At 32.3% G+C, this 15,725-nt stretch overlaps 1 protein-coding gene across 26 annotated transcripts in view; it reads right to left on the bottom strand.

The window, feature by feature from the left end:
- Positions 1-15,725, bottom strand: part of BAZ2B (bromodomain adjacent to zinc finger domain 2B) — a 330,698-nt gene that overhangs the window by 70,173 nt on the left and 244,800 nt on the right. For 19 of the 26 annotated variants that reach the window (XM_059704304.1, XM_059704307.1, XM_059704303.1 and 16 more), the window contains 5 exons: positions 12,397-13,003; positions 10,501-10,794; positions 9,138-9,198; positions 8,238-8,346; positions 7,868-7,969 (listed from right to left, as the gene is read on the bottom strand). In XM_059704304.1, coding sequence (XP_059560287.1) covers positions 7,868-7,969; positions 8,238-8,346; positions 9,138-9,198; positions 10,501-10,794; positions 12,397-13,003 — 1,173 coding nt within the window. The remainder of the gene's footprint in view (positions 1-7,867; positions 7,970-8,237; positions 8,347-9,137; positions 9,199-10,500; positions 10,795-12,396; positions 13,004-15,725) is intronic. The other 7 variants (XM_059704314.1, XM_059704316.1, XM_059704322.1 and 4 more) reach the window with 3 other exon arrangements.

Below are 15,725 nucleotides of genomic sequence, written 5' to 3'. Positions count from 1 at the left end.
TTGTGTCAGAAAAAACCTTTCAGGCATATAGTCCATATCTACAGGTTAAAAGTAATAACTATACTAATTCTTTTCAGTAATTCCCATGTCAAAAATAATTTTTAAAATTAATGCTGAGGAAAATAAGTGTTTTTTGCTGAGATTTCAAAGGAAGCCAATAGGAACAATAGTTAAACTAACTGTATATTTAGGCCATAAACCACTAAGAAGGAAGCCATCAAGACAATTTTATGTTCATCAATATGGGAAGCTTTTGATTAGTTTAGGTTTTCATTTTTCTATTCCGCTCTCAGGCACCAACACAGCATGCATCACATAAACTGAGAAATATAAAAGTGACATCTGTGGCACTGGGAGTAGCAGAGAGAGAGTCTGTCACGGAATCACATTCAGTTTTTAAAGTATCTTATTAATAAAAAACAAACTTTTAGCCAAGATTTAAAGGGTTCAATCAACCTATCTTTTTTTATCCAGTTACAATTTTTAGTTATGTTTTTGTTCATCAAGGAAAACATACCTGTGTCAAAACAGGAATAGAATATTTTGGGCCCAAAACTTACCAGAGAAATATAGGAACACTATCATTTACATTTTGCCCTTGGCATTTAGAAAGTAATTATTTTCTAAGAGTATTGCACATGTTGGGCTACATGTAATATCATCTGACTCCAAGATTTTAGAAAATGAGAAATGGATTGTTAGAAAAATCAGAAGTTATCTTAGCTTTAATTCACTGAGTAGCCAAAATAGTTGTGAGTATTTTTTAAAAAGTATTTTTCTCAATAAAATTTCCCTGAGAAAGGCAAATACAATTTACATCATTTGATTAATTTTCTATAAGCATTTTGTCAATCAAAAATTATGCATGAAAATAGTTAATTTTTTCTTAATTTCTAAGAATAAGATAGCAAATGGTTCCTGAAAATAATCTTTCTTGACTAATATTTAAAAGATATGAATAATAGGGGAGGCTAGGGGACTGTCTAGGGCGGGGGGATAAAATGGACACATATGTAATACCCTTTATAATATTTTTAAGCAATAAAAAAATAAAAATTAATATAAAAAATAAATAAAAGATATGAATAAAAAGAAAATAGATGATCAACATTATGGACATGGTGACAGATTAAGTCTATTACACCATTATAACTCTGCTTTCAAGAGTTAGTAATTTAACTTTAGCAATAACACGCACAGTTCTATAAATATTACAAAGTAAGAGAAGGAAAAAGAGGGTTTACATTTTATTTTATAAGATTAAAAATAATTAAAGTAAATAATTATATAAGTACACTATATACTGTACACAGTAATGCATTCCAAAAGTATACTAAAAGACTATATTATAGAAATAGTTTCCATTACGTAAACATTTGCTGAGGCACCTACTCTGTACAAGGCATAACATTTTTTAAAAGTAAACTAAAGCAAGTCCTCCCCCCAGAAGACTGACATTCTTAACGAGGACCTTTGGCTCAAGCTGTTCTAATGCAGGTGATTCAAGGTCCACACCCTGAGATGTAATGAATTTAAAGAGGAGTTTAGAGGCTGGAACAGAAAGGTGTCTCAATTGACCACTTACACAATAATGATGGTCTGGATTAGGGCCTGAGACTTAGAGCTAGAAAGGAAAGCAAATACATCAGTCTTTTTCGAGAGAGAGAGGACTGCCGGGGTGTGAAGGAGGAAAGCCTAAAGGGAGACCAAAAGAGTTTGGAGCGGTCTCTAGGCAGTGTGGGAAAAGACATGATAGTGAGGTTTCCTGGCTGAACAAAGTTAAGATCCAACATGGAGAAATACCTGAGAAAACTGGTAGATACATTTATTGCTCTTCGTCTTACATGCTTTAAAAACTAAATAAGCTTTAAAGAATTTATTTTGGGGAGAGTGCAGTGAGTAAATGAAGTAAACCAGTCCACCAAAAGCCAGTTCACTGAATGATCTATTTGCTAAATTACCCAAGATTTTTATTTGTTTAAGTTTTAGTATCACCAAGATTTTGCTGCAGCAATTTTCCTTGGATTTGTAGTCCTGGGCCACTAAGTATCAGTTTCTCATGTTAACATTTGAGATGCCTACTGCTTCTCATATGCTCAATGTTATATAAGTGAATGGATGAACTTTATTCATATTTTCCTGGATTGGGCCCCATACATATCCCAGTGAAACAGATCTGATGAGTGCATTTAATCTGGGCTAAGGTTTTTGGTCTGATAATTCTAGGTTTGTTAGTAATTTAGTGAATTGATGGTTTTCATCAACTAGTTTTTGGCTAAATATTTTTCAGTACACTTAACCGTGGCTCAAGAAAACAAAGTTAATATTTTTTACTACTTTTCTCTTTGAAAGTATGCTTTAAGAATCCTTTACTTCCTAATAATCACTTTATTAAAAAAAAACTTTTATAATGTTATACCTAAAGGGAAATTGATCTTAAAGACCTCCTATAATATATATAATTCACATCATAGAGGAGGGAATTAAGATTTAGAAGAGTAGGCACTTCAGTTTTTCAAAGTGATACAGGATACAAAATTACCCTAAGAAAAATCTTAGGGTTTAAGTAAAGCAAGGGTATCAGATATTTTTGACAGAACTTAACAATTCATATTTTCAGATAAACATTAGTTAGTATCATGAGAAAAATAAAAATTTAGTTGGATTTCCTTACATCTATTTCACAGTTTAGTTTATTTTTAACTTCTTTCTGGTGCCCAAGACAAGTAGTGAGTTTTAAATAACATAAACTTTATAGCACTAAGGATTCCTAATTTACTCTAACCGTATAGTTTATTAATATCAGATACTGAAAGCACTTTAAAGATGTGAAACAGTAAGAACAGCTATGTATGCTGAAAGATGGGTGTCAACTCTAAAAAACAGTGGAGAAATTACTTCCACAATGCTGGCTGTGCTTTCCAGTTACTTGCAGTAGGTTACCATCTTATAGTCATGACTTTCAAAAATAGTTCCTTAGCACCACACTTGGATTCATACATGTGGCCTTCTACTATGGGCCTGTGCCTAGCCATAAAAATCCTACCTGGTAGATTAGTGACATGAATTTCCAGACTTTTAGATTTCTGGTAGTGATCTCTCATGTTCTCAGAGCCTCTCTGTGCACACGGCTATGTTGTATTAGGTGTGACAGTTAACAGCAGAGTTGAATTAGAACCCTGGTTGTTGACGTCCAATCTTTCATTCTTTATTTATTGAAATAATTACCAGCATTACAACCTTGCCCAAAATCATGTGTTACCTGCATTATTGTGAAATCTTCCTTTATTCCCCATTAACAAAACTCTGATTTTATCTGGACAGCATTGTGTTTAGTGCATTATTTCTCCAAACAATGAGCTCCTCTAAGTCAGTGATCATAATTTCTCTTGCTTTTGTACTCTTCAGTTTCTGTATGAAGACTAATTTTCCCTTAAAGCAGGCTTTCAAGTTTATTTCTACAGTGAAATGTGTTTACAATTTTCTTTACAGAAAATGCCTTTATGGAAAATTTATTTGGAAAAAAATATGCCTGGCATATTAAGTATTTGCCACAAACATTTACTGATGTAGTGACAAAGAAAAGGGGCTCTTTCAGTAAGACTTATAGATATTTTTCTATTCTCATGGCCTTATGCCATTAAAAAGAAATACCTTTTTAAAAAAAAACAAACAAAAAACTTCTCGAATAGAAAAAGCAACATTTTCTCAGTTACTTTTAACTCCTTTCTTCTTTGTGTATTTCCTTTTCTTTGCATTTTAGCCTGAACACAGAAGATATTCACAACTCAATGCTTGTGAACTTCCTGGTTGAAAAAAATAAACATAATTGTTTTATTTATGCTTAAATGTTTTTTTCTCTACAATTCACAAATTTTTATCATATACTTCAGGTAACCTTTGTCATTAACAATTTATTTTGAAGCCATCATATATTTGTAATAAAAATGTGAATAACTTTTTACCTAAGTATCATATTTATGTAATTAACCAAAATGTGTCTAGCTAGCTCAACCTTACTTTCTATTATTCTGATACTCAAAAACAAAATAAAATGAAAACAAGGATAAAAATTAGATTCAGCAAGTTCATTATAATGTGATGAAGTCTGTGAGAAATCTATTTATCTTACAGCCTTTCGTTAGCAGGTAGCCAGCCAGTACAGTTATAGTTCATTTTGTTCCATCAAAATTATCATTCCTAAAATCTTGGTCTCTATAGAAACTGGTAGGAAGTGTTTGCTGTCTAAGGATAAGTAGAGAGTGACAAGTAGCTGATTCTACAAATCCTTACCACATTTGTAGACTGAAATAAATAAAACTGACAATGACTAGATTAGAGCCACCCTCCCCCATTTATTGGGTCAATCTTATCTATTTACTTGAATGTAAAGGCTTTTCTTTTTTATAATTTTTAAAGGTAATCATTAGATTGTTGTCATGTAGTTAATGATAACTTTACTTAAATTTCAATAAGTTTGAGCTCTCATACTCTACCTCTAGTATTACTGTACTATATACTAAGTTAGCCAATATTTTCAACACATTTTTGCTAATAAATATATGTAAATTTATTTCATAAGCTCAGAAATATATTGTGTCAAAATTATTAACTTATACAAAATAACCATGTTTCCCTACTGCAGATATTATCTTCTATCTAGCAGAAATTATCTCCTAAAATTCATTTGTAAATTAGAGTTTCGAAACACCACTGTTGTAATTTTTTAAATGCCTTAAATAAAATTAGAAGTTATAGGACAAATATTGGTGGGGTTTTTTGGTATGTTTTAAAATAAAAAAATACTACAGACAAATTATATTTTTCAATGCAAATGTTTCGTTAGGAGAGTAAGGATACTAATGAATTTCCAAATACAGCATTTCATTTGCTATCAAACACTGCCCGAAATATAGGGAGCTTGGAAAACTATAGCAGTAGTATTTAAAATCATTGTTTACAATCTCCATGATTTTGGAAAACTGAAAGATTAGCGTTTATTGGATTATGAGGGATAGAAGTATTTATTTTTTAAATAAAAAATGTTTTTCATGTTATATATGCAATACAAGAAAATTTTGGAAAATATGAAATGTAATAGCATAGGAAAGAAAAATATCTATTGTACCATCAACCATTACAACCATCATTAAACTTCTGAGGCATTTTATTCCAGTCTTTCAATATACATAGTTTTGCTTTTCAATCTATACAGAGTGGGGCAAAAATAGGTTTACAGCTGTTCATAAGGAAAATAATACAGTAATTAATAAATAATATAAGAATAAACTGTTTCACATACTCAAAACTGTAAACCTACTTTTGCTCCACCCTGTATATAGCCATTGTGCCATTTATACAACTTGTATAAAGGCAGATCATCACTGCATGGCAACACTGTCTTTGTCCAAAACTATATTTTAAATCTTTTACAAAATGTAAGCCAATCAAAATTATTACACATCATAGCTACTCTAACAAAAATATATAATCTTTGTTCATGTTCATAGAACATTGTATAATTATGTACATTTCTAACTAACTATATGCTTATATATACTAATCATACCATAGTTGTATGGTATGAAATGTCTATGGCTCTACATCTGTATGCATCTCTAATTAAATCAACATTTTTTAAATTACTTACCTTTATTGTTGTTCTCTAAAAGTATCCTAAAATGAATCCAACTATTTTTTTATTGATTGACTTGAGAGAGAAGAGAGAGAGAGAGAGAGAGAGAGAGAGAGAGAGAGAGAGAGAGAGAGAGAGGAGAGAAGGTGGAAGGGAGGGAGAGAGAGAGAAAGGAAAGAGAGCGAAACATCGATTTGTTGTTCCACTTAATTATGCATTCACTGGTTGATTCTTGTATGGACCCTGATGGGGATCAACCCCACAACCTTGGTGTATGGGGATGTTGCTCTGAATAACTGAACTACCCGGCTAGGGCTCCAACTATTTTTTTTTTTATTTTATTTTTTAGCTGCGATAAGTGCTCTCAAAATTGCTATTATTTTCCCTCTGCAGTCTGCTGAAATGTTGGCAGCTTAACATATTCTGGATTTAGTAATTCATCATATTTTCTTGATTGGAATGATCGCTCGGCAAGACAATATGCATTTGGAAAATATTGATTATGTTTAATAAAAAGTGAATGGATGTCAAAGAACAGTCTGCTCTGCCTAATGAGGCTTTAGAGATTAAGTCTAATTATCACTGATACAAAACTAAAAATCCATTATGTATTACTGAACAACAATTAGCTTTGTTCTCAGAACAAAAACCTATTGATCTGAAAACCATAAAGCTATCTTTGGCATAAACAACCAAGGATTTGATAACACAAACCAAAAGATTACAAATGTAAAGAATTTAAAAGTAAAGTTATTACTACCTTCTAAAATGCTTTGTGACTAAAAAACGATTCATTATATATGTAGTATGCAAAATACCACTGTGGTTCTAAAATTCTGAGAATCTGGTGACAGAGTAAGTCTGAAATGTAAATTCTTTAAAATTTAAAACAGAAAAATATAGAATATATTTTCATAAAGAAGACAAACCTCAGATAAATAGATTTTGGCATTTTATAATTACCAGCAAAGAGATGTCAATTTCAACATAATTTGTTCCTTAAAAAGTATTGAACAATAAAAAATAGCTTATAAAATGAATGCAAAAGAACATTGTTAGGAACCTCGAGTTCTAGTTATGTCCTGCCTGTTTGAGGCTGTGTGATCTTGGAAAATTTCCTTAACCTTTGAGCTCTCAAAATATACCTCTTGCAGAATGAGTAAGGTCTTTTTTATTTCTATCACTAGAAAACTAGAGGGTAAGGTAGAAAGGAAAAGTCTGCCTATCCACAATAGAAAAAAATCCTGTATGTGCACTATAATGGGCCAAAAGGAAAAAAATACCAACTTCAGTTGGCTGAGCATTTTAACCTTTTGAAACATTTTTATGCATATGATATCATTTTAACCTCACATAATCCTATGAAGCAGAAGTAAAATTATTAGTCTCTATTTTGCAGATAAAAAAAAATAGAAGGAAAGGGGGACACTTTGTTGTTTGAAATCACAAAACCATTTCATAGATTAACAAGAATCTAGGTCTTCTCACTCCTTAATCAAGATTTGTTTCAATGGAACGGATAAAGGGAAAAATAAGCATATGCAGCTGAATCCAAGTATGAAAAAAGGCAAAACATTAAAGAGAAAATAAAGGAAATGAAGTCTCTGTAGTAGGTTCTTCATTCTGATTAATGAGGTTGTATATTTAACCCTCAAGCTCAAAGGGAGCTGTCACTACAAAACTGTGTTAAATTAATTTAAAAATTCAAATTTTGCATAAGCAGAGATTTTACTTACCTAATATTAAGCAAATCTGCACCCCCTAATCCCCAAAATTACCCAACTTGTGAAAATGGATCATGTAGCATGTCATAAGCAAATGGTAAGATCCTTCCAAAAACTAAGACATATTTGTCCTCTTTTGATGTGACTTATAACATGTTTTTCCTATTCAAATTAATTTTTAGAAAATGTTTACCTTCCAGGGAACTAATACTTTCCTATATTTCACATGAACATGCAGATACTTTTATACCTGTATAAACTGTAAAATTACTGACAGAATTAACAAACAGGGAAAAGTTTATATAAGAAGTTTTGAAAAAGACATCTATTATGTCAAAGCTGCTTGCTACTGAAACAGTAAACTGAGTAGTTTGAGTGTTGAGTATTTACCACAAAGAAGTATGTACAGCTATACCAATGAACTAACAGAGTGTAGTGAAATTTAATTCATTAAGGTTATGGTACTACTTTTTTGGTTCAAAGACTATACTTTTTAAAAAGTGGATACCTGCGGTCCATCTCTGGCTTCATAGAAGTCACCCACTCTTATTTTTGCACTGAAGCTGAAATTGTCCCTTGAGATATCCATTATTCCATTTCTGCTGAGATACTGAAAAAATCACATATTTTTCCACTTCAGGTTTTAATAATGACAACCCAGCTTTGATGTATAGCTATCTTCAGAACACTAATGTTTTGCATATTCTATCAAGGGGCTATGGATTTATAGGAGTTCAATTTAGGTTCAGTACATTAGTCCCAAACACAGAACATTTTGCATCAAGGAACTCATCTGAGAGAGGAGTGTACTATTTTTTTTTTTCCATAAGCATGCATAATAGGCACCAAATGTGTGTTATTTGGTGAAAAGTATGTACCTTTATTACTTCAGGGTACTGCCTAAGTTTCTTTCCACATGGAGCATAATATGCTACTTCTCCTTGAAGGCGCCCTCCAAAGTTTCTTATTCTTGTCTCCCTCTGCCAGCTATGCATAACAGAAATGAGAATTATAGCATACTTAATTTAAAAAACTTTTAAAAACTAAAAAAAAATTTAAGAATACATGCTTTAAAAAACGTGAAAATGCAAAAGAAAACAAATATTAAACCCCCTGATTATACAACTGAGATATATTTACTATTAAAATTATTTTAATTTTTAGCTATGTAATTCAATTGAAATTAATCAAAGACTCGAGTTATAAATATGAAACTCCATTAAAATTTTTAGAAATCTTAACTAGAATTACTTTGAGGCATATTCAATAGCACGTGTCAATGAGTACTGACTTTTTACATCTGAAAAGCTTTAATTGAGAGGAGGACAGTAAACCTGGTTATCTGCTCTTAGAGAGTCATGTACTGGAAGCTGTTCAGTTCCATGTAAAACTGCTCAGTTCCAATTAAACCATTTTAGGAAAACTCTGGCCAAGTCCCTCAGCCTTACAATGGCTTTCCCTGCCCTTAAATTCTATCTTCACAAAATCTCTGACATTCTTAATTGCACCCCTTCCCTTTGCCAAATGATTTGCTCTTGCTTCTTTTTCAGTCATATTCCCACCTGGATGCATGACCCCATCACAGTTCTGTCATATCTAAACATAGCAGTTACCCTTAATTTCAGTTTTCTGATATATCATCTTACTTGCTTTTCATTCTAGCTCTTCTCTAATAAATACTTTGCAGTATATTCACTTTATTACTAGTATAGAATATGAAATCAAAAATGCATAAATATGTGTGGGAAAAGCAAAAAGGGAAATCTCATTTTCCATACCCATATTCCAAAGGAATACGCAGTTCGCGTTCATCTGTTACTCTTCTTCTTTTGGAAGTGCCTTCAAGAAAATTCATCCAGTTAACATAAAAGACTAGTTTACACAGATGACAATTTTTTGATAGTTTTGAAGCTCCTCTTTAAATAAAAGATCTTAATGGCTTGGATTATTAGTGTTGTTCTGCAACTTATACATTATTTTTAGATAGTTCAACAAAACACACTGTATAAAGTAGAGGGTTTCTTTGGTCTGCATGACAAAAACTAGTCTTTCTCTCCAAAGAGAATACAAGGCAAGGTAAAAATATATAGCGTTCCTCTGATTTCGTTGTTTAAACATGGCTAAAGTAGTAATAAAGTTTCAGGAAACTATATACTGTTGATTTCTTTGAAAATTAGTTTTAAGATGCTGATAAATTCCAACTCCTGGCTCACACATTTAAAAGTAATATAATGTCTATGTTCATATAAATCCATATTTCAGTCATATTCCCACCAGCATGCATGACCCCATCGCAGTTCTGTCATATCTAAACACAGCAGTTATCCTCAATTTCAGTTTTCTGATATATCATCTTACTCGCCTTTCATTCTAGCTCTTCAGTGGGAATATGACTGAAACATTAAAAAACACTAGTAGGTCTTTTAATTGAAGTAGAAAGAAATCAGATTATGATTACATGTAAAATGTTTTATAGATGACGACCAAGTTTCACAAATACAAATACATACATTTTAATTAGTTGGATATCATATTGGCATGTGGCAAATGGGAGCAAAACTAGAAATTTCTAAGAAAAGAATGAAATAAGTAAAATGTAGTATTTCACTATATGCCTCTATATCTTCTTAGCTATTGAAATGAGAATAGAGAATAGTTTTGGAATGTTAATGTAAAAACTTTTAATGAAGACCTCTAGAAGTTTATAAAAGGTCAAATAGAAAAATATAGATGTGGTGTGTTAATGGAATATTAATGCTACTCACTAACACAAATGACTGGCGATGTGTTGGGCAGATATGCAATTGAATCTTAAGTAACCAAGTGAGCTCATTTTTATAAAGTACAAAAAAGTCCACTGTCAATCAAATACTAAGTTGTAGAAGCATAAAATAAACACAGAAACAGGAAAGTATTCAAAATTAAGAGCTGTCATTGAGCAGGTTCTAAAACTGTAAGCACAAAGAATAAAAATGGAAATGGGTCATATCCTTTGAAAATACATGCTGACCTTTCTTAGCCAACCTAACTCTAAGCTGAACACTCGATTCCAATGAGATCACCCTCAGACCACTGTATAAATAAGAATTCTTGCTATGGTTTGCCTTCTACTTTACAATAATAAAAATAAAGTGTAGGTACCAGAGTGTGGACTTGAAGTAAGTGTGGAAGAAGGTGTGCCAAGAAAAGCAGGTGACTGGGATTCAGAACATAAGGCAGCAGGAGCAGAGCCTGGGGCTTTTGCTATGTGGAGGTTACGAGGTGTTGAGTGAGCTGTGAGACTGATGGAAGGGCTTTTGACAGAGGAAGCTGTTTTATTCAGTTTCATTGAAGTTTTCTCTCCTTCAGTATCACTATCTGATTCATCTTGGTCTTTATCATCATCATCATCATCTTCTGATCCTTCTGTATCTGATTCTGAATTACTATCTGATTCTGGGAAGTAAAAGAAGCATTTGTATATTATAACTAGATAATCACCAACAATTTGCAGTTTGTACCTAAATGGAATAGTTCAGGAACCAGCATCTGTGAATAAGAACTCAAATGAGCATCTTCCTGAAGCTTAAATGTAAAAATTACTACCTGGCAAGCTACATAAGTACAATGTTCGCAGGCTATAAATCCTCAATATTCTTCATTAAAGTATCCATTTTACTCTCAAAACTTTACTCATAAAATAGGTCTCCTCATATGACCCTATTCACGGGATGAGTTTTGCTTAGTGGCTTTAAATCACTTTTAACTTAATGGAGAAACTAAAGTGTAGAGGGAATCAAATTGATTATTTAAATTAATAGATCTCAATAGCTTAAGAATCGTAGTTCACTATGAGAAAGAGCAGATTGGGACTACCATCACCTTTTCATCTGCACTTTGAGATGAAAGAAAACAATTTTCTGAAGGAGATTCCTGGCTTTTTTGGCTGCAGTTATTCTATGTAGGTGTTAGGACTCCATCATGCTTCTCAGGCTTCACAAAAGACTGGGATTACTAACACAACTATGGGGGGGTAATTTAATGTTTAATAATTAGAGTTTGTTCTAGCAATGTCGTCCTATAAATGCATCCATTCCTACAGGTATGTAAAATCTATTCCTGGATTAAACTTGATAAACATAGGACTGATATTTGTACTGTATCTTAATGGCTTCCAGAACAACAGCTTTTGTGGAATTGTGTTTTGTGTAGTATTATTTGTCTACATTAAAGTTCATTATGAAGCTGTCTTTGAAAGATGTTAATACTGGCATTCATTATCTACCATGCAAAGTTGTGTTTATGGGAACACCAGAAAAAATATTACAGGAAAAGATGTTCTTGCCATGAGTAAGTAGCTGTTTTTACCTCATAAATACTTTACCTTGTATAACTGACTATATTTCCCTATTCATATTGGTGGCTAGCAAATTTACAACTGGATTTGTGACTGACCAGTAACAAATCCAAAAACTTTGATAATATATATTTCATCTTTAAATTTAAATTTTAAGCAATCTTATATTTTCAATCTTCTGTGGAATAGGAAGGAAAGTTAAGGATAGAAAAATAAAAAGAAGCTAACAAATAACAAAACCAAACCAGAAAGTGAATAAAAATAAAATCAGGAAGAATACTAAATGTTATTAAATTGCATTCTGATTGCTAACAGACATGCATAGGGATTTAGGTTTTTGCTACTTTCTGAATGACTGTGACACATTTTAACAAGTAGCAGAGAATATGAAAAAAGGGATAAATTAGATGCGCGAAAGTAAGTGAAAATTAAGCAACTTCATGATTTTCATGCGTCACTTATATTTGCTTTACAGTATTATTTGTTTAATGCTAAATGAATAACAAAGCTGAGAATTTTACTTTGGATTTCCAAATTCAGTTACGACTATATTTTACCAGCTCTCTACATAAATATACATAGCTGTGTGAAACATAGTGAATGACATAATCATAAGCTTGTGACTTAAGAATCTCTTTTAAAATGTTTCGGTTCACATAGCATTTACTGAAATACTTTAAATTTTTAAAATGGAAAATAACCTGATTGGCTGTCATCAGATTCATCATCTTCCTCATCTTCCTCATCTTCTTCCTCATCATCTTCCTCTTCGTCTTCATTTGAATCTTCAGAATCTTTACTACTGGGAATGTCTGAATCTGTTCCTCTAAACTGTTCCACTAAAGATTTTGCAGGATGAGAGTGATGTTGTGTTTTTACTGGGTTTGCATTATTGCTAACTGCTTTTTCCTTCCCTTGACTATGGAGTATGGGAGAGGCAGATGGCATTGCAGCTGTTTGATTGCCAGGGGTCCTTCTTCCACTTGTACTCAAATTTACAGGTGAGGAAAAAGGGGTACTACTGGCAGTAGCAATGTTCTCACTGATCTTACTCTGCATTTTAGTTTTGGTAGTAAGTGCTAGAGGAGCTTCTTGAATGACACTTTGAATAACTCCATTTGGTTGGTGATTACCTAAAAGTGCATTTGTCAAGAATGGATTAGGGTGGTTGTTTTCTAGTGTTTGTTTTGGATGTGCTGGTGAACTAGAGGTTCCTTTAGGATTTGACAAAGCTGCAATAACCTTCTTCAGGCTCTTGGAGGACTCCTGTTTCTTTAACTGTGCTGGAAATGTCTGTTTATATTGTTCCTGTTGAAATATAAGTTAAAAGAAGAAATCAACAATAAGAACGACAACTTCCTGCAGTATCTGACAACTGCTTATCCCCAAATTTAAATCATGATTACAAGTGCTGTAAAAGTAGTGGCTGTGAAGACTGCTAGTTGCCGAACCTTGGCTAGACATAATATATGAAAATGCAATTAGTCTTACCCTCTTACATATGTTTACTGACTGTCCCCCTCTCTTTACTATTGCTCCCATTTTTTCAATAATCCAAGCTTGAAACTCTAAAATTGTCCTTCACTTTTCTCCAACTCATTCATATTACTATGTCTTTGGATTCTTTCATTAAAATATTGCTCAAACTTAAGCCATACCATTTCTTCCCACCCAATTCAATATATGCTTTACACAAATGTCAATTAAATCTTAATATTATATATTAGTCCCTCAATCAAAAGCTTTAGTGCCTCCTCCACCATTGCCAACTTTAGAAAGTAAATACTTTTCATATAAAGTGCATACCTTTCTAGTCTAACTGGTCATGCCCTGTGCATGTTATACTTTCACTACCTCCACATTTTGTTATAACTATTTTCTCTGCATGAAGCATCCTCCTTTTAAAATTTTTAAGCTGATGAAATGCTGTTCATTCTTCAAAATTTAACCAAGCAGCTTTCCATGCTTGTCCCAGCCAGAGCACATATGCCTCTATCCTTTGAGAACCTTGACCTCCTTATATTCTGTCCTGTACAACCTATACTCAATGTGATATGAAGCTGATGGAAATGCTGGCTCAACATTCTGTGGGGCCAATTTTAGGGTGCCTTCAGCATATTAGCATTGGAAAGAATATAATAAAAGTTCAGAAAAATTATCCTTAGGAAAAGTTAATTTGTAAACCACTAAGCCTTAAAATTTACATCTGTAAAAAATGAACAAAAAATTATTTGGCTAACAGAATTGTCTTGAACAGAGTAAAATCATGGATTTTATTTATTAAAATGATATGCAAATATAAACTGAAGTAGGATGATTAAAGCATTTTAAGTTATAGATACAGAAGATAAAATTCTGTAATGAAAATGGTTGCCTTGAAATTAAAATCAGCAGTGCTCTCAGCATTGGACCTGGGCTCTTAAAAATCAAGACAGCAAAGATTTGTGGTGGGCATTTTACAGGGATAAATGCAGATGGAATGCCATACAAAATGACTTATGAAAATATTTTAAAGCACCAGTACTAATTAGCAGCACACAATTCCTACATAAACTTCTTTAGCTTATTAACATCTTCACTGTATTAATTTAGAAAATTAAATTATTAATTCTTTGTAAACAAAGACTATCACATAATATCTGCACCCAAGGCATTGCCCCATAATTAGTAAATATTTAATTAGTGAATAAAATATGGAAAATTACAGCAAATAATTGCACTTGCCTTTTGAAAATAATTTTATAGCAAAATTTTAATATTAATATACTTTAACATACTAAATTTTAGTTAATGCTTATATGATACTAGAAGGACAGTGCATGAAATCGTTCACAGGTAGGATCCCTAGCAGATGCCGGCTGCCAGCTGGGGCCTCCCTTCCCCCAGCTGCCTGCCACCACCGCCGGCTGGGGCCTCCCTTTCCACGGTTGGCTACCTGACGTCACCCCTTGGTCGAACTCCTGGTCAAACTCCAGGTCAAGGGGACAATTTGCATATTAGACTTTTAATATATAGGATAACTATGCATACCACAGTATATTGTATAAGTATATGTATAATGTATTTAAACTTCATATTTACATATACTAATTTAAATTTTCAGCAGAAAAACTTATATTTTCATTTCCTAGAGCACAATTATGTCACATAATCATTTTGTGCTTTTTTACAGGTAGTAAATTTTCCCTCTAAATATATAGGATCAAAACAGTCATAAAAACAAAAACTTTCCCTTTAGTTTTATATTTTATATTTTAATTTTCTGAAATTGATCCTCTCCTGTTCTGAAGAATCTCTTCCCATATATTGACTCTAAAGGTTTTAAAAAATAACCAAAGATATCCATTTTTATATCCAAGAATAATATCAGTTACTCTTTTACAGAAAACATGCTCTCATTTTTTATTTGAGGGGTGGAACATAAAAAGTAGGGGAGAAAATTGAAACCTATATAATAGCAAATGTCTTTCTGCTTAAGATATTCACTTTGATGACAGGAGTATAGGAAGAGATAGGTATGAAGAAGCTCTCATCTATCTCCAAGCTCTTGCTCCCAGGACTCAATCAGAGTCTCTGAAGACTACAGAAAAACCCTCTAGGCAAAACTGATCAAGAAAATTGATTCCTGGTCTATATATCCAATTAATGTATATTGATTTGAATTAAATGTCTACAGTGAAACAATTGAGACTATCATAGGACATAAAACAAAATTATTTATATTAGATTGCATGTAAAGAAAAAGAGTTGGTATAAGGGAAGTATTTATAAAATGCCCTAAATACTAGGTACCAAGAACAAGTAGATAAAGTCATTTAGAATTGAGTCTAATGTGAATATCCATTCACATAAAATACTTCCCATTAACCATCATTATTTCAAAAACAATAAATTATTTGATCTTAATCATGTGCTTTGAAATCAGAATGATCTTTGTTTAAGACATTTCTGCTCTTAAATTGTTATGTGATGTTGACAAGTGGCTTAATCTCTCTGAGCCTTAATATCTTTATCTCACACGGTTTTGTAA

This window comes from Myotis daubentonii, chromosome 7 (genome assembly GCF_963259705.1).
Source record: "Myotis daubentonii chromosome 7, mMyoDau2.1, whole genome shotgun sequence".
In the NCBI taxonomy this organism is placed as follows: domain Eukaryota; kingdom Metazoa; phylum Chordata; class Mammalia; order Chiroptera; family Vespertilionidae; genus Myotis; species Myotis daubentonii.
The sequence above is the reverse complement of the archived record's forward strand: the minus strand, read 5'-3'. Positions and strand labels throughout refer to the sequence as shown.